Here is a 22,810-nt window from a genome sequence, read left to right as displayed (position 1 = left end):
AAGAAAAAACAAAATTGGAGAACTTAACGCTACCTGATTTCAAAACTTACTACAAAACTATCATTTCTAAGTCAGTATGGTATTGGCATAAGGATAAATTTATAGATTATATATAGCAATATAAGAAATAAACCCCAAACATTATGGTCAACTGTTACTGGATAAAGGCCTCAAGACAATTCAATGGGGGAAAAGATAGTCTGTTTGACAATGGTGATAGAACAACTAAATACCCACACACGAACTTACCTCATCCCATATACAAAAATTAATTCAAAATGTATCATATCCCTAAGTGTAAAAATTGAAACTATAAAATGTAGAAGGAAACACAGGAGAAAATCTTTTTTGACCATGGGTTTCACAAAAGATTTCTTAGAATGTAAACTCATTTAAAAAATTAATAAATTTGGCTTCACTAAAACTTTAAAATTTTGCTCTTCAAAAGACCTTAAGAAAATGAGAAGATAAGCTCCAGACTGGGAAAATACAAAGGAGGATTCTGCCCCCCCCACAAAAAAAATGGAATTATCTTCTGGAGGGCAGGCCCCTTATAGTACAGGCTTCCCTCATTTGGTGAGTGTTCTTGGAACCAATATCAGTGTGCCAGCTGGTGTTGTTGTGAGAGGCTGCATTCAGCTTCAGTGAATTTTTTTAACACTCTTTCAATGCGTTTGCCCATTTCATGATGAGTGACCTATGAGCACACCTGTCTACACCATGCTGAGTATTCAACAGTTTTTGAACAAAAATAGCATGACCCCTGTACCCGACCCTCCCTATTTACCTGATCTCTCCCCAAGTGACTTTTTTTTTCATTTCCCTGATGAAAAAAGTCCTCAAAGGGAAACATTTTGTGGGTGTGGAAGAAGTGAAGCAAAAAACAGCTTAAGCACTAAAAGGAATCAAAACTGATGTGTTCAAAAGCTGTTTGAAGCAGTGGAAGAACATCTCAGTAGGTGTATTACATCAAATGGAGAGTACTTTGAAGGTGACTGAAGTTTAAATATGTAAGAATACACAATTTTTTTAAAGATTTTATTTTATTTTTATTTTTAGAGAGGGAAGGGAGGGAGAGAGAGAGAGAGAGAGAGAGAGAGAAAGAGAGAGAGAGAGAGAGAGAGAGAGAGAGAGAGAGAGAGAGAGAGAGAAACATCAATGTGGGGTTGCTGGGGGTCATGGCCTGCAATGCAGGCATGTGCCCTGACTGGGAATCAAACCTGCGACACTTTGGTTCACAGCCCGCGCTAGAATACACAATTTTTATAAATAAATTCAGTTTTGGGGGGGTCTCCCCTCATATATTTGTGAATCATATATCTGATGGTGGACTTGTATATAGAATTCTTATAAACCAATAATAAGAGGACAATTCAATTATGAAATGGGTCGAAGATTCGAATACAAACTTCACCAAATGGCAAATAAGCACAAAAAATATGCTAACATCATTTGTGATTAAAGAAATACAACTTAAAATTACAATGAGATACTGTTACATACCTATTAGACTGGCTATAATAAATAAAATTGACAGTATCAAGTGTTAGAAAATTGTGGAGAAAGTGGAATCCTTACATACTGTTGGCAGAAATGTAAAATCCAACCACTTTAAATAAAAAAATTTGGCAGTTTTTTAAAACATAATTGACCACACAAGCCAACAATTTGACACCTAGATATTTACCTGAGAAAAATAAAAACATATTCCAACACAAAGATTTATATGTGAACATTCATAGCAGTATTACTCATAATACCCCCAAAATGCTAACAAATCAAATATCCATCATGATTTAACCAAGTGGTTAGACAAGGTATGGTATATCCATGCAATGGAATAGTACTCAGCCAAAAAAAGAAAAAAAGAGCACAAACTACTCATACACACAAGAATATAAAATTAACCTTGGAAACATTAAGCTAAGTGACAGAAGTCAGACACAAAAGAATGCACTTTGTATGAATCCACTTACATACAATTTCTGAAAAAAAGTAACTATTCATATAGACAGCATATGCAGAGTTTTGTACAGGCTGAGGACTGATAGGCACAGGGAACTTTTTGGGTTCTAAGACTGGATTATGGTGATGATTTCACAACTGTGTAAATTTAATTAAGAAATCACTGAATTATACATTTAAAATGGATAGATTTTATGGTATGTAAAGTGTGCCTCAAGCTCTTAAATAATTTTTTTAAAGTTGAGCTATAAAAATGGAATGGAAAGAGGTCCATGAGATATTAATAAGGTAAAAAACAAAACAAAAACAAAAAAGAATATACAACACATTTTTAATAGTAGTTGCCTCTGAGAGCAGAAATGCCAGTTGGAAGAGATAGAAAAATTTTTACTTCATTATGCAATTTTTAAAGTTGTAAAATAATATAGGTTTATTGGTTAGTATTAGTTTTTATTTTTGTTTGTATGGTTCTCTTTTTTGAAAAAAGCATGATTAACCATAATCATTAATGTTTCCCATTTCCCATTAGCTTCAAACATGACAATAACCTTTTAAATCCCACAAAAGAGTCCAACCAACCCAGAGTCCATCCCCATATAAAATACATAATTCTCCTTTCTTCCTGTTTTGGAACGTCAGACTTATAACCAAGGATTCTATTTTTCACTATGTAATATCTTCCTCATATAAGACCTATACGCAATTATAGATTTTCAACAAAGAAAAGCAGTTTTTCAAATAATAATACAGTAAATAATAAAATGCTACCATATAAAAACATCTGCTATGTGCCAGGTACTAATTTACATACATTATTTTATTTAATCCTTACAAAGCCTTCTGAAGATACATCTAATATTTCCATTTCATAAAGAATAAGTGGAGGGGTGTGGAGGGGAGCTGGGAGCAAGTAAGCTCCAGGGATGGAGTCACTCGAACTTGCTCCCATCACGGAGCCAGGAGGTGGCAGAGCCAGAGTTCAAACTCTAAGCCCATGCTCCTTCTATCCCACCACCCTGCTGCCTCTGTCACCAGAGATTTCCTCGCTGCCCAAGAGATTCACCCTGTGGGAAGGGCACGTGCTCGGGGGCAGAATATTTGCCAGTGACCCATCTGTGACTGCTGGCAGTACCTTTGCCCCTCAGCACCAGGTGAACGCCCTGCACGCCTTTACTACATGGATTGATCTTGACTTACAAGAGCATGAGGACCAAACCCAGTTCCCTGTCAGGCAGCATGGCCTCATGACAAGAAGTCACAAACACCTGGTTTCAAAACCAAGCTGTCACTTTGGCTACGTGTGACTGGGGGCAGGTCACATAGTTCCAACCATTCTAATCACACTCTTGCTTTGCTGGATCACATCTTTACAGCTTTTATAGACACGGCTGCCTCTGTCTGGAAGGTCCTTCCATCTTGGCTTGGAAATCTCTGGATTATGATTAAGAGCAGTGGTGTTGGGTACAGTCTGAGTGTGAAACCTGGCTCTGCCGTTTACCAGGCCTATGACTTTGGGAAGCCAGAAAAACAGTCTCCTTGGTTGCACAAAGCTATTACTTGCACCTATGCCTCCTAATGATGTTATGAGAATGCAGCAAAATAAGGTGTGATTAGCCCAACATCTGGCATTCAAAACATAATAAGTAACCGCTGTTATTAGAATAAGTTATCTGCCTCAAATCTTCTTTGAATTTGTGAGACAGAAATCAATGTGTTAACAAGCCAGCCCTACCTTTTACCTGCCCTGTGGCCCTATTGGCCTCTGTGCCCGAAGAGTGCAGGCCTGACCGGGGCAAGCCCACCCCTCACAGGCCCGCAGTCAGTCAAAGGAGGAACTGGGTGACAAAACGTGGAAGACCCAACCAACTCAATACTGGAAGGCAGCTTTGGAATAGAAATGAACATGGAATATGGTGTCAAAAGAGCCACCCTCTGGTTCCAAGTCAACCACTTGTGAGTCAGTTTAATCCTACACTAATCTCATTACATGTCTGAGCCTCAGTTTCCTGAGAGCAAGAAATAATGTCCCAGGTCAGGCTCAAAGGAGCCAGTTGGTTCGAAAGTGCTTTGGAACCAGTAAACCTTTATAGGAAATAAAAGTAAAGGATGGAAACCCTACTCAATGCCTTATTAACTGACTGTTCAATAAAATCTTTATGTATAAAGCATAGCATGGTATGTATCATGTAGGCACATATAAAAATGACAGGCAAAGGGATAGTGATGGAAAAGATTGGACATACTGATATCTTCCTAAGAATTTTGGTAGATGTAACCTTATAGTAGAAGCAAAGAAAATATTCTCTTCAATCTATTTTATGAATCCCCTCTGACGAGTTCCATATTCTAATCATGGTCTATCAGTCACCAATGTTCTGTGTCCCCATCTCTAAAACAGGAACCTATCACAGGGAACTGGAAGAATAATCGTGACATGCATTGAAATCTTACTTGTTTGAAAGCCGCTATTATTTCCCAGGTCTTGTATGGAAATGCTTTATGATTGTGTTTATCCATGAGCGGGACCACCCCACTCCACAATCCCCACCTCCATCGACAGCATCCCAGAACCAGGGCTGTCAGGGTCACACTGCCCAGCGGGCCCCTGGGACTTGACCTACTGACCCGAGATTCTTTTGTACACTCTTATTAATGGAAGAAGAAAGCAGTCTAGTAAACACCCCAACGACTTGGCATTGAGGGAATTTCTCTGGCTAGAGAGAAAGCACAGTGCTCTTCTAAAGAATTTCCAGAGAAGGAGATTTCTGAAACTTCATTTGGTAACCTGGTCCATGTCTAGCAACTGTCAACTCGTAGCTATGGGGCAGCAAACAAATATTTGGGGAAGAGGTTGTGCACTGCTTTGTTCTGACTGTGGGAATCAGTTCAATACTGCATATGTTTTAAATCAACAGGCTCTACCATATTGGGTGGGGAGACAGGGGTTTCAGAACTAAGAACTGGAAGGTCAGAAGCATACCTGGTTTTATCTTTAGCTCTATTTAGAGATAGGGTCAAGGCCTAGGGCCTCACAGACAGAATCCAGCTTGCAACAGAGTTCTGTGCAACTGGTCCTGTGTTCTTTTAAATCTTGATATGAATGCCTTTGTCAGCTCTGGGGGCATGTATGGGGTTATGCAATCCCTGGATCCCTCAGGCCCGTCCCTCCCTGTTGCCTACACGATTCAATTACTCACTCATTCAATCAGTCAGCAAATATAATCAAGCCCCTTCTAAGGTCAGGCTGTGAACTCTTCTGGGTATTTGGGAAACAATGGAAAGGAAAAAACTTTTTATAATTCCTTGCTCTTTTGGAGATATTTCAGTAGGGATAGATAACAGCTAATAAACCAAATGAATGCTATAGTGTATGCATAGTAAACAAGAAAGTGACAAGTCAGGGAATCAGGAATGCTGCAGAAGGAAGAGGCACTTGCTGAAAAGGTGAGATTGGAGGAAACACTTGAAGGACCTGAGGAGCTGAAAGTGTGGAAAAAGTGCTCCAGAAAGGACAATAGCCAGTGCAAAGCCCAGAGGCTTTGTTGCTTGGGATCAGCAAGGAAGCTAATATGGCTTGTGTGGGGTGTCTGCTACCTGCAAGGTCCCTGGAGGCACTCAATTTTACAAAATCTCCTCTAGTGACTGGTAAAATGAATAAAGCCAATCCTGGACCATTATCTGCATAGCATCCCCGCTTAGGTGTGGAGTTGTCCCTTGAAGATAGGTGGGGAAATGTAGGCTAAATATTTCCTTTTATGTCAGTGCCACCAACATTCTTCCAAGAACAGAAACTCCAAAACTGCCTCTACCTTGTTCCTCTCCACTGTCACCAAATCTCGATCTTGTCCCTCCTATTTATTCCTCTGCCAACATGCTGACCCAGCCGTTCATCATTGAACAGATATTATTAAGTACCTGTCTATGCCAGCATGGAGGACACAGGCTGAACGAGACATAGTCCCAGGCCTCCCAAAGCTACAGTTCAAAGGAATCTCAGCCCCCGGAACTTCACCAGAAGAATCATGCTGCCTCTAACTGGGATCCTTGATTTTAGCTTCTGTTCCCTGCGAGCCATCTTGAATCTGTTGCTGCTCACTCTAAAACTTAGGATGACTCTAGAAAAGCTCCCCATTGGCCTCAGAACCAGCTACTCAGGTGTGCCCCTACCATCCATTCTAGTCTCCCTTCTTCCTCCTATTGGGAACCACCTGCTCTAGCCGGGGCTGGCCCCTTAACATTACCATCTCGGCACTTCTGTCCATGGAGAGCTCCTAAGAGCTCTCCAGAGTCACCTGCAACCCTACATCCTTCCTCAAACTTTCTCCACTGACTGGAAGTAAGGAGGTCCCATTCATGATTCAAAAGAATGATTGAATGATTCAAAAGAATCATTCATTCTTTTTACACTTGCTGAGTCTACTGCAGATATTTGACCTATCCGATTTCAGGCTTATCACCTATTTTCTGGGTAACTTAGGGAAAGTCACTTAAGTCTCTGGGTATCAGTTTTTCTTTTGAAAGGTAAAATGGGAGTAACAACCCCTTCCCTACCCACCTTGCATGACACTCAAATGGATATGAATGTGGGTCAGGGGGATGGGTGAAAAGGTGAAAGAGATTAAGAAGTACAAATTGCCAGTTATAAAACAGTCACAGGGATATAAGTAGACCATAGAGAATATTACCAATAATACTGTAATAACTACATATGGTCAGAGGGGTACTAGACTTACCAGCATGAGCACTTTGCAAGGTATATGAATGTCTAATAACTATGTTGTACACCTGAAACTAATAAAATATTGTATGTCAACTGTTAATTGAAAAATAAATTTTAAATAAATGGTTTAACATTTTTAAAAAAGGGATACATGCTTTGTAAACCACACAGGTTCAATGAATATAAGAGGTTAACATTATTGCTCAATCCCACATAAGCTACTCCCTGTACTGCTCTCTCTCCCTTCAACCACTACTCACGTAGCCAGTGCAACTTAAAATAAAACCATATTTCATTAGCTTCGTAGGTGTTGGCTTTTCCATGTAACTGAACTATTTCATCCTTAAGGGTAGAAAACTTACACAAGTTGTCCTATAAACATTCCCTTGCTGAGCAAAGAGCACAGCTTGTATGATACCTCCAGTTTATATTCTTCCTCCTAATGCAAGTTGGTACTAATCATACACAAACTTGCAATGTTTTCACCCTGTCAGTCATTAAGATTTGTGGCTCCAGAAAACTTTATAAGCCCTTAAAATCAGGAACAGCATATACATTTACAATTTACATGTTGCCATAGAACTTTTTAGATGTGTGGGTACTGACCCAATATAAACCTGCCAATTTTAGGGGTGTGGAAAAGAGAACAGAGAAGAGGATTTGGAGCCATCTCACTCCAGGTCTAGTCCTGTCGCTAATACCAGTTAGTTTCAGAGCCTCGGGATCTTCATGTGTCAAATGAGAAGAATGGCAGTCTGTCTCACAGAATTACTGTTACAAATAAGATGAGGAATGCAAGAATGCTTTTTAATTGTCTGTCATTAAGTCAACCACCATGTACTGGGCGCTGACTCTGTGCCAGGCAATGCGTTAGATGCTAGGGATACAAGGACAATTCTCTCTGAGAGCTCAGCTCATGGTTTAAAAGGAGCCCACAGTCACCAATTTCCATGCACTCTGATAAGGGCCAGGTAATGATCCATGTGAAGATGGTAGGCTCTTGGGCCACAGAGAGGGGCTTGTCACCCTGTCTTTCCTCTGAGGTTGGCTAGGGAGGGCAGAGGCTCTCAGGAGTCACCAAAGGCAGCTCCCAGCAGGACCTAATACATCAGCTTACAGGGGTATCCAAACTTTTGGCGTCTCTGGGCCACATTAGAAGAAGAGTCATCTTGGGCCACACGTTAAATATATAAACACTAACGAAAACTGATGACCAAAAAAAAAAAGGGTTTAGGTACATTTACGATTTTGTGTTCGGCTGCATTTATGGCCATCCTGGGCCACATGTGGCCCGCAGGCTGCAGGCTGGACACCTCTGCCAAGATACTAAGGAGGTGTGCAGGTCAAGAGAGTATGAGAAGAACGTTGCACATAACAAAAACAGCAGAGACATTTCATTCATCCAAAAACTGAACAAATATGAACTGAGTATATTACAAGTAAGGAACTCTGGGGAAAAACAGATAAACAAGATAAGGCCCCCTGCTCAGGGGACCTGCATTTTCCACATGAGCAGACAGCCAGGTAAAGGCACTTGTGATTGAATATAGTTAACACAACAATCACTGTAAGCTCAATGCTCTCCACAGAGTGAGTGGCAGATTAAAAAAACTTCAGGTAGTTTAATATGATTTCCAAGCAAGGTGAGAGGAGGCTGGAAAGAAGGGCAAAAGCAGAGCAAGGGGGTGTGGGGGTGGGGGCATATTAGTCATGTGACCTTGGGCTAGTTACTTAACCTCATCAAAGCTCATCTCTTCTAGCTCCAAAGAAAAAATAGTAAAAGCTACATCAAGAAGTTGTCATTCAGATAAAACAAAGTGACAGCTATGAAGTGCTCAGCACAATACCTGGAACATAATTAGTGCCCAAGCAAAGTTAGCTGCCATTATCGTCATCATCAGCATCACCTTATTGTTTTTACTGTTCTTGTTTTTATTAACCTGACGACAGGGAAAACCAAGTGAATCACTTCGGGAAAAGGATGTAGTACAACTGCTCTCAAGCTCTTAACTTTCTCATGGCCTCGAGGAAGAAGAGACAGGTCAAAATGCATTTTGCTGCCTTTGCCCTAGCTCAGTACTTCTCAAAATCTTACACAGAAAGAACTCTAACCAAAAAGGGAGTGAGAATATTCCTGTGAGTTGCCTCCCTAATTGACTTTGACTTTTAAATATATTCTATCTTAGAAATCCATTCCCTTCATTTGTTATCATCATCATCATCATCATGATCACATCATCATCACCATAGGAAACAAAGTACTTACTCATTTCCAGGCACTGTTATGACATTTTAAATGCATTAACTCATTACATGCTCACAACAACCCTATGGAGAGAGGTACAATTATGATTCTCATTTGGCAGATCAGGAAGCTCAGGCAAGAAACCTTAAGTAACTTGTCCAAGATGACAAGCTAATAAATGTTGGAACTGGGATGACAATACAGGCAGTCTGGCTCCAGAACCTGTGCTCTCTGGTATGCTACCTCTCTAATATAAAAATGTCTCCCTCCTGATGAAGGGGAGCAGTGCAGCTTCATTCGGGTTTGCTGTGATGACAGAGCCTCGCTGTGGACAAATGCCCATGGCACTGAAGTGGCTAAGGAGCTCGAGCAGATGACAAGTTGGCTGCCACTAGGAAATGATTAAAAATCTACCATTAAACCAAGCTGTTCTTAGAGCAGACCTTTTTTAAAGTAGCTTTTCATCAGGGAATTGTATTTTCTTCTTCACAATTTCCTTAATGGCAAGAAAGGCTATATGTTAGAAGAACAAAGGAGACCCAAGGGCAATGAGCAGAAGATTCTCACCAAGGCGGGGCTGAGAGGAGGGAGGGAGGAGGGAAATTAAACAAGCAGAAGGAAAGATGCACCCCTTCTTTTATTCCTATATAATGCTCCAGTACTGCCCACCCCCACCTCCTCACTCTGCCTTCTTCTCTGGGGGGCACTAACAGTAGCTCAGAGCTCATTAAACTTTAAACAGAAGGATCAATATGGACAGAATGGTGAATTGTCCATCTGTAAATTACCAAGCCCTTCATGAATATTTAAGGAACTAAACTAGTAGGAGAAGAGAGAACCCAGGACTTTATTTTTCCCTATTAAAAACAAAAAGGAGAAAAGAATCTCTGTCATTTCTGGTCACCAGGATATAAAACTGAATAGTCAAGTGAAACTAAAAATGAACAAGTCTTGGCTAGCATCTCTTCCTTCCCCAAACCAGCAAGCTGACTCCAATCCAAGGCCACTCAAGACAAACATCTGCCTGGCACAACTCAGAGATGCTCTAAGCTTGCCCAACTTCCTTGCTTCATCAAAACACACCATGTTCTCATGTCACAGTGCCTTTGCACATGCTGTTCCTCTGAACAAAAGAAGACTCTCCTCACTTGTGTGGAAGGCAGGGCAGTCCAGGGACTAAGAGTACAGCGCTGGAATCAGACCACTTAGGTTTCAGTCCTGCCTCTGCTATTACTGGGTTGGCCAAAAAGTCCATTAGGTTTTTTTCCATAAAATGAAAGACATTTTTCATTTTCACCAGTAACTTTATTGATTTGGATAGTTTGAGTATATCAGCTATCTCCCACTACTGGCTTCAAGTAGGTAGAGGCCAGGGGTGCTGCTAAACATCTCCCAATGTGTAAGGCAGCCCCAGAGCAAAAAATTATTTGGCCAAAATGTCAATAGTATCAAGAAACTTCACAAACCACTTCTGACGTGTTCAATCAGTCACAGCACCTTCTGCATATACTGCACATCTCTTTATTTGCATTTCAGTTGCATTTTTACCTTGCTTGAAATAATAAAGCATAACACACTGAAAATGTGTATATTCTATCTTCATTATTAAAATGGCTGCCCAAAAATTCACCAATTTTGACACTTTTTTAAAAACATGCACTGACATGACAGCTGTCACAATACAATCTAACAAAATTGTTTCAAATGAAGTTAAAGACAACTAAGCTCTACTACAGCCATCAGAGAAAAAAAAACATAATGGATTTTTTGGCCATTCCAATAATGACTACATGAATTTGATAAGCTACCTAAAAGTTCTGTGCCTCTGTTTCTTCCTCAACAAAATGGTAATGGTGCTTACTTGTATAGGGCTATTGTGAAGATTCAGCTACATGATACATGTTAACATGTTTTATTCCACATAGGGCACACTTGAAGGTAGATGTTAGTTAGAACTGTCAGTGACGTCTCCCACAGTGGGTCACACCTGACCATCCTGTGTCTGCACGTTCTGCATCCTCTGACCCATGTCAACCCTGAGCCCCTCAGGGTTAACCCTTTCCTCAGCTCCAGCGATAGTCACTTCGCTCCCACCACCATTTGTGTCACAGTTCAGCTGTCTACTGGCCTCCATCACTTTCAGACTGTCAGCTCCAGAAGGCCAGCCAACACTGTCCCTGGCACCAGGTGGACACATGACACACACTCAGCAGGCAGGGGCAAGGAAGCGCGTACAAGGATGGAGCACCACAGTTGCTGCCTTACCTTTGTGACCACACAGCATGCGGCCCAGATGTCCTCAGAGGACTGCTCGTGATGGTTGAACTGAGGCTCCCACTTGTTAATTGGCTGGTCTGCGAAGGCCAAAAGGATGCCCCTCTGGTCCACCAGAGCCGCACGGACGCTGCCTGTCCCAACATCCACACCCACGTAATAGCGCCCTGGTTCCTGATCTCCACCGGGCATGGCGTTCCCTTCACCTGCAGTGGTCAAAGGCAAAAACCACATGGAGGACAAGCGGGTCTGCAAAGACAGGCACAAGACCTCTTGAAAGTGGAAATAAAAGGGGTGCAGCTAACTTGTGACCTTCTATTATTTATTCATCCAATAAAAATGATGAGTGCTAATAGGCATGAGCTCGGTGGTGGCTGAACAAGACAGGCATGGCCTCAGACACGAAATTCCCATCCTTGGAAGGGAGTCAGACATTAAGCATTTATAAACTGTGTAATTATTTAAACAAAGTTGTAATATCAAGTGAAAAGTGCTATAAAGGTAAATAAAGGGTTATAGGAGAATTGAGAATCTGGAGGTTATAGATATGCACTTATTTTTATTGAATTTGTAAAAACAAGGACAGTGGTCATGATACTGAAGAGGAACTTCATCACTCAGTCAATCATTCATTCGCATAATTTACTGAGCTCCTATTATGTGCTAAGCCCTGTGAGAAGCACAAACCTCCCTTCTATTACTCTTCACTAGGACTCCCCAAGATGAGTATATTTAAATCTCTGTGTTACAGGTGATCGAGGTGAGACTTTAAGAGGTACATAACTCTTCTCTTAATGTTAGGTTCACATGCTTAAGAACCATAAATGCACATTATTAAGACAATGCACATTATACTGGGGAGAAAATGGGTCTCTGAGAAGTTCTGGGATTCTGCCAGGGGCAGCCCAGCCCCGCCATCCCACCTGTGAGCTCCCGGCAGTGCAGGTTTGGAGGGGAGGCAAATCTGCTGCAGCCCCATAATGAAGAGACTGGGAATTGGGAAGGAGCCTCAGGGGAGGCAGGATCAGGAATTTGTTAGAGAATCTGTTTTCCTTACAGATCCCTTGTGAGTTACAAGGAAAGCTGACCAGAGAACACTCAGGAATTCCTTGGCCTTCATTGCCATTCTAAGTCTCTTTGGTCAGCTCAGCCCACAGGACATGGAAATCTCACAGAGGCTTTCACATTGCAGATCAGGCTTTCAAAGAATACAAAGAAGCCCCCAAGACAACCACGCTGGTAAACATGCTACAGCTCCCCAGGTGAGCTCGGGGTGGTCTTAGCGCGGAGGGACCAGTTTCAGCCACAGCAGCAGTACTCTGCGCCCTTCCACTTCAGAAGGTAACGTTTCCCAGGCGAAGTCACACTGGGGGACGCTAAAACAAGTCAGCCAGCAGATGTTCAACCCTGCTTCCTGGATGTGTATTCCAGACAAAAACAGCTTCATTAAAAGTGACTGCTTCTGACTTCATCACAATGATTTCCCAGCGGTGCCTGCCCCCTCTGGCTTGCTGGCTCACTGGCAGGTGGAGAGGAAAACGGGGACGCCGGAGTACGAACACTGGCTATCGTCCTCTGAGCCGCACAGAACAACGCTCCGGCTCCAGCCTACTGCTTTCTCCTCCTCTCTCCCTTGCTGACAACCCAGGGGGGCTCCACAGGACCAGCAGCACCAGTTCTCACCTCACACATTCCTTCATTCATTCAACAGTGATCACTTGTCTTCAAGTCATTACTCAGGAAACTTAAATGAACAGATGGAAGCAGAGCTGCTCCCTTGGAAGCAAAGACCAGCTGGCCCCACCCTCCACCCTTCCCCCCAGCAGTCCCTCTGGCGGCCCTCCCCTCAGGACTCAGGAAGACTGAAAACCTCTGGCTTAGGGCTGACATACAGCCTGAGGTCCTCAGCATGACACCTCAGGCCTCCAGCAGCTTCTCTCCACCTGCTGTCCAGCCGCATCCAACCCTGTCCTGGCCATTCTCATACCCAGCTCCAGCTATCCTCATACTCCTCGCAGGTTCCCAAGTGCACCCCACGGCTTCCTGGCTGCCCCATCACTTCAGACTTGCTCTCTCCCTTTCTAGTTCCTTCCTCTCTTCTCAGTCTGGTGACCACGGACTCACACTTTAAGATCCAGGTCAACCACAACCTCTTCAGGGAAGACTTCCTTGCCTTTCTCTAACCCTTGGTGTCACGAGGGCACCGTGTCCCTACTTTCTGTGAAAACTTGCCATTCAAAATTGCAATTTTTTGTTTCTTTGTCTCTCTCCCTTATTTGCTTGAATCTGAAAAAAAGGAACTATTAATTTCTGCATCTCCAGCTCCTAGCACAGTTTCTGGTACATAATCAGTTTCCAAAAAATGTTTTCCAAATGAATACCTAAATCAGTGAATCAATAGAAAATAAGGATTAACAGGTTCATGTTTTAATATAGTGTGCATTCCTAAATTGTATTTAAATGCACTGGTGTTTTGTCTTGATTCTGATCTCTGATGCTTCATTTATCCAATTAAAAATATTTATTGGAGGCTTATAACCACATTTTATTAATTCTATGACACTCATTTTTTTCCCATTTAGCTTCTCCAAAATCAGAGTACATTTGATTATCCATGGCACCATACAATTAATTGGTGGCCCTTTCTTTCTTTCTTAGTGGTATAAGAAATAATGATGCATCTTGCAATGAATGACATCTGAGATTTGAAGAAATGCAGACTGTGCCAGGCACACTGCTCAGAGCTCAGGATACAACGATGGACAAGACAGAACAATGCCTTGGTTCACAGCTTCCTCAGTTTCTTTGTCTTCAAACAGGAGGAAATTCCGACCAAGCTAGAGGTTCCACCTCCCCACTGATCCCACACATACATCTTGCTTTCCTTGGGCTTCCTTCTCTTAGCTTCCCACTGTCTCCACTGTGAAGGGCCCCAGGGATGCTGCTCCTTAACACCAATCTTAGCATATCAACAACTCTTTACCCTTACCTAGAACATTCCAAGACTACTCTAAGCGCCTCAGGGAGAAAAAAGGAATTAAATAGAAAACAAAGAATCAATATACACATTCTGGCATATTACACAGACCTGGTTAGCCAGCATCCAGACTTCTCTCCACTCTTGCCAGCCCCAATGATAAGAGAAAGTGTCCCCTAACCCTCACCCCCACCCTGGGGAGGGCCCAGCTCCTCCTGCCTGGGTTCCTCCCTTTTGACACTCTTCCTCTGCAGGCAGCACACCATCTTACCACCCACCATCCAGACAGCCTGACTGATTTCCAGTAAAATCCAAATAGGCAGATATCCACTCTGCAGCTGATCCAAGGCTTACCTTGGTTCTTGGGTTTGGATCTATCTCTTTGCTAAACAGGAAAGAGCCCGCCCTTCAGGGAGCCCCCCCCTCACATGGAGAGTGGAGCTTCACTATTAAACAGTTAACTCCACTGCTGCGGGGATCACTGCTGCATCCCTAGCACCAGCCCAGCGCCTGGTACAAAGCAGGAAATGGACAAGTCAGACTCAGTGGTACCTTTAACACCTATTCTTAGGGGAAAAAATCAAAGGTACCATGTTTACTGTAGATCTGATGCACCACTAGGCAGCCTGTTTGGATTACAGCTTTAAATTCTCACATTAACCCTTGAAGATAACCTGATGAGGAAAATGAGTCCTAGACAGGGAAGGTAAATTACTCCAGTATGTCATGTAACTAATAAGTAATAAGAGCTGAGAGAGACCCAATTCCCTTTGGCTCCATAGTCCCTAACAGTTTTCTCAGAAGTCTACCCTGCCTATACCCCTCCATGTATTAAATGTCTATTGGCCAAGGGCTCTGATGGGTGACCCTGCCTACTTTGTCTGAGACAGGCCAACTCAGAACTCAGGTGTCCACCTTCAGAGATGGACCCTTCCCCAACACCATGCTGCTTCTCTCCAGCAAACCACCCATTTCTAGACCCTATTACCAAGGAGCTGGTCAGGAAAAGCAAACCCAGAGGAACAAGGGCATCATACCTTCCCAGCATGCCTCACATACACCTCTTAGTTCATGTTTTTCTAAGAAATAGATCCTAATTAAATATTTCAGGTTCACCACGTTTTCCATTATTATAGTTTTTAAGTGATCTCTTTTGATTGTTTCCAGACCCTGACCCTGAAAGCAGAGAAGCAGAAAAGTTCAAGCCCTTGGGCAGGCTCCCTGAAATTCAACCCAGTGAGTCAGAAAAACTCCACCAGAGGGTTTCCTTGCCTTCCCCCTCTGTGCCCTTTGTTCCCAGGTCATAAGTGCTGTCTGCTGCACCCTGGGCTCCAAACTATATTGCAGTGCCTCTTAGGCTAGAAAAATGAAGTCACTGCAGGATGGAAAACATTTTTCCCTTTTCTAGTTTGTTTTTTTTCTTAAAGGATTAGGATCCTGCTGTGTGTCTGGCACTTTCAATGTGTTAACCTCTTCTGATTAAAACCCAATGAAGTTGGTAAATGTATCCCCACTTTACACCTCAGTAGGATGGGGACACTTGCCACAAGTCACACAAACAATAAACAGCAGCACCCATAGTTGAACCCCAGCCACCACTTACAGCAAGTCTTAGGGCTCTTTCCACGATGCCAACCAAAAACTGAAAGCTGAATCCTTTGGTCACTTCTTCAATAACAGTATCAACAACAAATGCAGCAACAACTGGCATTAATTAAGCTCTGTTCTGCAAACCACCCACATGATTTCATTTAATTCTTCTAACAACCATATGAGGTAACCAGCATGAGCCCATTTCCCAGTAAAGGAGACTGAGGTTCTCAGTGATAACACTGTTGAAGGTCACAGAGTGCAGGCAGAAGCAGGGGAGCTGGGATTTGCAGCTGAATCGGTGAGGCTTTCCAAAGCATGACTTAGGAGTGGTTTCACCTCATTGTTTTCAGGCAAAGATGAATACTCTAAAAAGAAAAACTGATAGGGCCTAGGGAGGATGGTCAGGCAGAGAGAAAACAGGACAGGGGGTGCTGGAAGAAAGAAAAATACCACAGAGATGCTCAAGCTGCGCCACACACAGGTCCTGGGCCATCCCTCACTTCTCAGCCCACTAGATGCTTCAAGGGCAGAAAAGCCTCCTGTTCAAGTCCCCAGCATGGACGGCACTGATGTTTAGCCCTTATTCATCATCAAAAGATGGCTCTTATGATAAATATTTATATGGGTCATTAAATAAGAGCCTGTATAAATATTATTAGAAATGTGCCACAGGAAACCACAGACTTCACAGCTGAGTCTTCCACAAACGTGCAGGCTGCTCGACTGCAGTGTGAAACAAGGAAAGAGGGAGCTGGACATGGGAGTCTGTTCTCTACGAAAGTGTCTCAGCAATTCTAAGAAGGGGGTCAATGCTACAAAGGCTGTGTTGAAAACCAATCATTGAGGGATTGTTCTCGTATTTTTTCCTCCTTCTTTCCCCCTAAATAACTTAATAGTAATAATATTGTTTCCTAAGACTATAAGCCTCTGGAGATGATGAGCTTACCTTTGGTCCTCTTCCTTAAAGGGCCACTACTCCGGGATAAATCTGGTGGCCGTGTCCACAGAGAGAGTGCCCCAGGGATCTGGGAGGGAGCTCAATATCCTCTTTCAACTTTGATCTTTGGACTTTCCTGGGAGCTCATGTACATGAGTCCTTCACAACTTAATTTAGTTATATTAAAATCAGGGTTGGTAAGTTTGGGAAAAAACAGATAAGCAATGTGTATGTTGTCCACTTCAATCTTCTTAACACAAGGAACTAAATACCACTTTAAACAAATCTCACATGCTCTGAGATGGTGAGAAAGCTCACGATGGAAAGAAAGGGGTCATTTGGCTCTCTTGTTGGCTTTATCAATAATACACATGCTGACAGGTGCTTTTTCCCTTAAAGTGAAAGGCTATCATGTCACTGTATTCCCTAAAAGGTTAACTGAGATTATATAACTGAAAACCCTACTACAGTGCCTGATGTATGGTACATGCTCAGTAAATGGTAGCAATTATTAGGATTAGAATTATGTGCCAACCTTTCCTGCCACCACCAAATCACTTCTGGACACCTGAAATCTCTTAACATGCATTCTCCATACATCAGTGTTCTCACTATATCTAACAGCTCAAATTCCAGCAAACAAAACACATATTAAGTGCTTTCTTTGTGCCAGGACACTAGGAAGAGGAAGTTAAAAAATATACACTCTCTGATTTCAAAGAATTGATGATCATATTATGTAAGAGTTTGATTTTTGAAAATCAAATGGTGATGCCGTGAGTTATTCTTAGTTTATGTATTACAAGTGAAACCTAGTGCACCTAGCAAAATTGCAGTGGTGGCTTCAGGTTACCACCAGGACCCTGGCCATACTCTTGGGGCCAAGCAGCCTTTTCCAAGTCTACCTTTCTCCACAGATGCAGACATGATGGCTGGTATAGGATGAGCCGATGTACTGTTTCCACCACATTCCCAACCACACAATCAGAAACTCAGTATTTTTCAGGATGTTGAAATCTTTATGCTCTCACTGAGCCCATATTTAAAGATAAACACAAGACAATTGAAGAAGGCATATGGTGTGAAATCAGACAATAGAAAGGTTGGCTCTCCTTCTGAATTCAAAGTTGGATTCCAAAAGGCAAAAAAGTCAGCACTCACCAAATCCCCATAGCTGCCTCACAATGTGACAGCTACAAGGATCAAAACAGAGCCAGTCCTGGATGGTGGCCAAACACCATCACCCTCTAAGAACTACAAGGCGACACCACGAAAATACAAAATCCCACCATGCTAAGGCCAAATGCACAGTACAGGTCCTAAAGAAATCACGGGTAGGAAATCTGACTTCTCAAATAACAACCCCAAAGTCCAACAGCAAACACCACCTGAAAGCAAAGTAAACTCTGAATCTCCCCTGTCTTCTTGTAGAAAATCCTGCTTATTCTCTCCTCTTCTTTTCAATCCCTATGGCCCCCCCAACCAAAAAAAGTAAATAAAAAACCCTTCTTACTCATTATACTGTGTTCCAAGCCCTTTATAACTCCATACCTAGGTATCCTCCTTGCAGAGAAAGGGAGAGGGGAAGCCAGATTTACAAAATAGGTGCTGTGTGCTGTTTCTCCCGTGGACAGGTGGGGACACTGAAGTTCCAAGAGGACTGATACCTAATTGACAGTGACAAAGCCCGAAGAGAAAGGAGGCCATATTCAAATTCAGGTCTGTCGGAGTCAGGGCAGGACTCTTGCTACTAACCCTCAAATGACTTGGGTTCTCACACTAACCGAGCTGCCTCCCTCCTGAACACACTTAGAATATCCTTCCCAGTGTGTTTATCCTGTGAAACCTTCGCAGTCGCTCAGTCACTGTGAATGCCCTCTCTGTGCCCTGATTAATACAGACTACCTTATATCACTACAAATGCTACCGGGAGAAACACTGGTATTAACTGAGAATATTCTGCCCCCTGCTTCACTGTCCCTACAGATAAGCACAGTGCACTGTAATGTAGTAACAGGGGAATTTCTGGGTTGCGAGGGAAGGGAAAATTGTTAATGTGTAAAACAGTCAAATACCTTTAAAAATAAAAGGCCTCTGAGGACCCTCTGTTCATGGAGAGTTTGAGAAGCAGTATCAGCAAACCCCTCTTCTGTGTAAAGCACTGTGCTCCTCCCCTAAGACAATCCCCCTCCTTGACTGAGGGCTCCCCTCCCAAGGCACAAGTGTGAAGGCCAGAGGGAAGATGGAGAGCGAGCCCTTTGTCTGAGTCAGTCTCTCACAAACCCTGAGTTCACTAAAAGCCGAAGGTGGAATGTGATGGTGGCACTCTTGTGCCAGGACCCTGGGAGCAGAAAAATGGCCCCACAGGCACAAAGAGAGCGAGGGCTGCTGGCCTGATTCTAAACGCACAGTTATTATATTTCAACCCCAATGTGCCAAGTACAAAGCTAAGCCCATAACAGGGAAAATTATAAGCAAACAGTGATTTAGTATTACACGGACTCTTCTTTTAGAAACATGAGTCCCTGACCTTTCTTTGAATTCTGATTAATGTAAATAGACAGCATGGGACAGTTGTATGTGAAAGTTTATCCTCGTATTATTATTTATTAATTTTTGTATTATTTTCCATATGAACAACTATAAACTTACTTTTGCCCCACCCTGTATATGTCTTTTCCTTGCCTCTTGTCATTTTCTTCTCCAAGGGGCTGCTGTTGATTTGCTGATAGAGTTAACTATGCAATGTTTCTCTACAGAACTAACCAGAACTTCAAAGTAATGCCGTTAACATTAGCACACTGGCTGAAATCCACAGCTTTTCCCAGAAAGCCACTCAAATTAGAAGAACAGAAAAAGCCACCGACCTTAATGACTGCTGTCAGGAAGGGCTCGGCAGTATTAGGAAGAGCAACAAAATCCACTCCCCACACAGTCCTGTGAAACTCCTTCCTCAAAGGCAAGGCCCGCCAGAGGCTGGCTGAGGTTTTGGCCTATCTTGTGTTTACCTGTTTATGAAGCATGGCCAAACACCGTTAAGGTGAGAGGCCTAAAGAATGAGTTATTAGAAGGTTAAACATTAGACTGGAGAACTGGATAGTCCACCATGCCACAAACATTCTCTGTCAAAATTACCAAGTGCTACAGTTTAAGCTTAACCACCACCAATGCTGTGTCTGCCCAAAATGAAGCTCACACTCTTCATTCGGCCCATAAGGACCTCAAAGCTCTGGCCCTGCCTGCATCTCTAACCCTCTCTTCCTCCCTCCCTCCCTGATCAAAACCCTCTGATACTTCAACTCTACAAAACTACTGGGAACCCCTCAAATAAAGGTTTGGCACCTTTATTCATACTGCTCCCTATGATGCAAAGAATAAAAAACCTGCTATTCACAGAAAAAGAAATGTGATAAATACAAATGAACCTTTTCCCTCACAAACAATGTAGGAAATACAAATCAAAACAATATTGAGACACAATTTTACAATAAATTGGTAAAATTGTTAAAATTGTTGGTAGTACTTCTGGCAAGAGTATGGGGAAACAGGCAGTTTCATACACTTTTAGTGGACAGTAATTGGCTGAATCTTCTTTAGAACAAACTTATCAATATTTATCCACTTTTAAAATCTACACTTTTACTTAACAGCTTAACTTCTAAGAATGTATAGACCGTCTCACCTAAGAAATATACACAAAGAAAGCCCATTACAACATTTTTTGTAAAGGCAAGAGCACACTCATAAAACCCTGGAAATAATTTAAGTGTTTATTAATAGGGGACAAATAGGGGACAATAGCTGTTACAAACAATGAGAGGGAGCTAAAGAAAAATGCTAATACTACTGGGTAAAAGCAAGTTCTTCGACCCCATATATGTTATTTCTTAAAAGAGGACAGAGTATCAGTGGTTCTCAAAGTGTGGTCTCAGAAAGACAGCATCAGGACAACAAGGCAACTAACTGTCAGAAATGCAAATTCTCAGGCTCCTGCTCAGATCTGTTGATTCAGACATGCTGGGAGTGCAGCTCAGGGTCCTGTAGGACGCCCTCCAGCAGGTCCTGAAAATGTGAAAGTTTGAGAACCACTGAGCCGTATAAAGACCCAACATACCAGATTTCAGGAAGAACACACAAATACCTGCCCAGAAAAGTGATGCAGAGGGATTGGGGAGGGCGATTTTTAACTTTCCCGTGTTGTTTGAATATTCCCATAAGCAGCTATTACTGTAATCACAAAGTTCGTCTTTGTAATGAGTTAGACTCTGCCTTGTATGGCTCCCACCCTCTAGTCCTTGTTTTCGTACCATGGGATCATCCAAACCATCTAATCCCTTTTGGGTGAGCTGCCCCTTTAAATGTTTGAAGATGATTCTCACAACCTCCTACTGAGTCTTCTCTCCTCTATGCTGTACATTTTCAGTTCCTAAAACTATTGTTCCTCCATGCCATTGCTTTTTTAAAAAATAACAAGATAGGAAGGGGGATAATGGGCACTTGACATATTTAACAAGAAGAATCTTGAGATACCCATGTTTTCACACGATACTGTGTGGAGAGGCAGCAGGTTTGGGCTGATAGCACAGATAAGCACACAGAAGGCCTTTTCTACCTTCCTGGAGGCCCTCAGATACAACAGGTGGTGGGGCAAACCAGTGCCCACCCAGCCCCATATCTAACCTATACACTAACATCAGAATAGTCTGTTCAGAAGAAAAGGGAAAGGGAGCTACGGTGTCTTCAGAAACTGTCTTTGATGGGGGAAACTGTCTTTGATGGTAGGCCCCCTCCAATACCCTATTCCTCCCTTAACAGATCATTAGAAATTTAGTATTATTACCTCTGTTTCCTCAATATGTATTTTCACATGAATCCAATGTTTCCTAAGTGTACTTCTATTTTGAGCCACTCCTCACCTTGGATCAATAAATTTCTCATGAGCATTTACTCTGTGCCAGCAGGCATGGCACTAGTGACTTGGTAGATGTCCTCACTAATCCCCCAACAACCACAGAGGGGTCCGCCACTTACAGCTGTGGTAACTGAGGTGGTAACTGTGTAGGCAGGTCACTTGCCCAACCTCCCAGAGCCAATGAAAAGCAGACTGGGACTGCAATCCTCTGCTCCTTCCACTACGTCACAGGACGACCATTAAACATGTTAACAATAGCCTCCTTTAGCAACATAATTCTACAAACAAAAAATCTGGTAAATTACATTGGACTTACTCTGCCCAAATCATTCGTGACTTTACAGACTTTGTCTTCTCAACTTTCATTCCCCATATCCAATCAGTTACTGAGTCCTTTCTTAACCTCTCCACCCCATGGCCAGTTCAGCAGAATTCCAGCTACTCTGTTCTCAGCCCTATCTGAGAACAGATTTCATTGTTGCTCAGCCCCAAATCCAGATGGCCAAGGGACTGGTAATACATTTAGGCTCAATGATTTCTACCTGATTTCCCCACTCTCCCTAAACGCACCCCACACATAAATCATCGTATATGTACCTCCCACATGAACTCTGCTTCATTTGTCATCTCGGATGATAAAGATGTTCTAAACAATTTAAGATGATAAAGAGGGGATTACGGGAGCCTCCAGGGGGAAACATGCCTAGTCTGAGAAGGAATTCTCATCATGTCTCCCTTGCATGTCAACTCTTCTTTTCCTGAAACGTATTATTATTCCTTCTCTTCTAGCTCAGTGATTGGCACCACCAGCCACACTGCTACGATAGCCAGAAAATCAGAGGTTATCAGTGACTCTCTGCACAGGTTATTCTCCGTTTGCCCCTTCCTCTACCACATATCCATCCTTGATCCTTCTCTGATGCTCTCTGTGTCCTGTGGACGATAGTCTGGATCTCCAAGGCTCTCTAATCATGTCTTCTGATTGACTTTGGCCAATGGCAAGCATTAGCAGAAGCCTCAAAGGAGCAAAGGGAGTGAGGTTGGGACTTGCTTCCTGTGGAGTGGCCTTGAGTCTGCTGTACCTCTCGAACTAAGGTTAACAGGCCCTCTCAAGGCAGCCTTCTTCACATGACTTCTCCCTTTTGGTCCGTAACCATTCCTCCCCTTGCCCTGTTAAGCATAGGAAT

The 22,810-nt window shown here is 42.7% G+C and overlaps 1 protein-coding gene across 10 annotated transcripts in view; it reads right to left on the bottom strand.

The window, feature by feature from the left end:
• FGGY (FGGY carbohydrate kinase domain containing) overlaps nt 1-22,810 on the bottom strand; it is a 390,193-nt gene that overhangs the window by 356,651 nt on the left and 10,732 nt on the right. For 8 of the 10 annotated variants that reach the window (XM_028513518.2, XM_036026185.1, XM_036026177.1 and 5 more), the window contains one exon: nt 11,196-11,410. In XM_028513518.2, coding sequence (XP_028369319.1) covers nt 11,196-11,396 — 201 coding nt within the window. In that variant the 5' untranslated portion in view covers nt 11,397-11,410. Of the gene's footprint in view, nt 1-11,195; nt 11,411-16,720; nt 16,877-19,578; nt 19,731-22,810 lie in introns of those variants that run through there. The other 2 variants (XM_036026179.1, XM_036026180.1) reach the window with 2 other exon arrangements.

Source organism: Phyllostomus discolor, chromosome 5 (assembly GCF_004126475.2).
Source record: "Phyllostomus discolor isolate MPI-MPIP mPhyDis1 chromosome 5, mPhyDis1.pri.v3, whole genome shotgun sequence".
Classification (NCBI taxonomy): domain Eukaryota; kingdom Metazoa; phylum Chordata; class Mammalia; order Chiroptera; family Phyllostomidae; genus Phyllostomus; species Phyllostomus discolor.
Note: the sequence above shows the minus strand (reverse complement) of the source record. Positions and strands in the feature narration are given on the sequence as shown.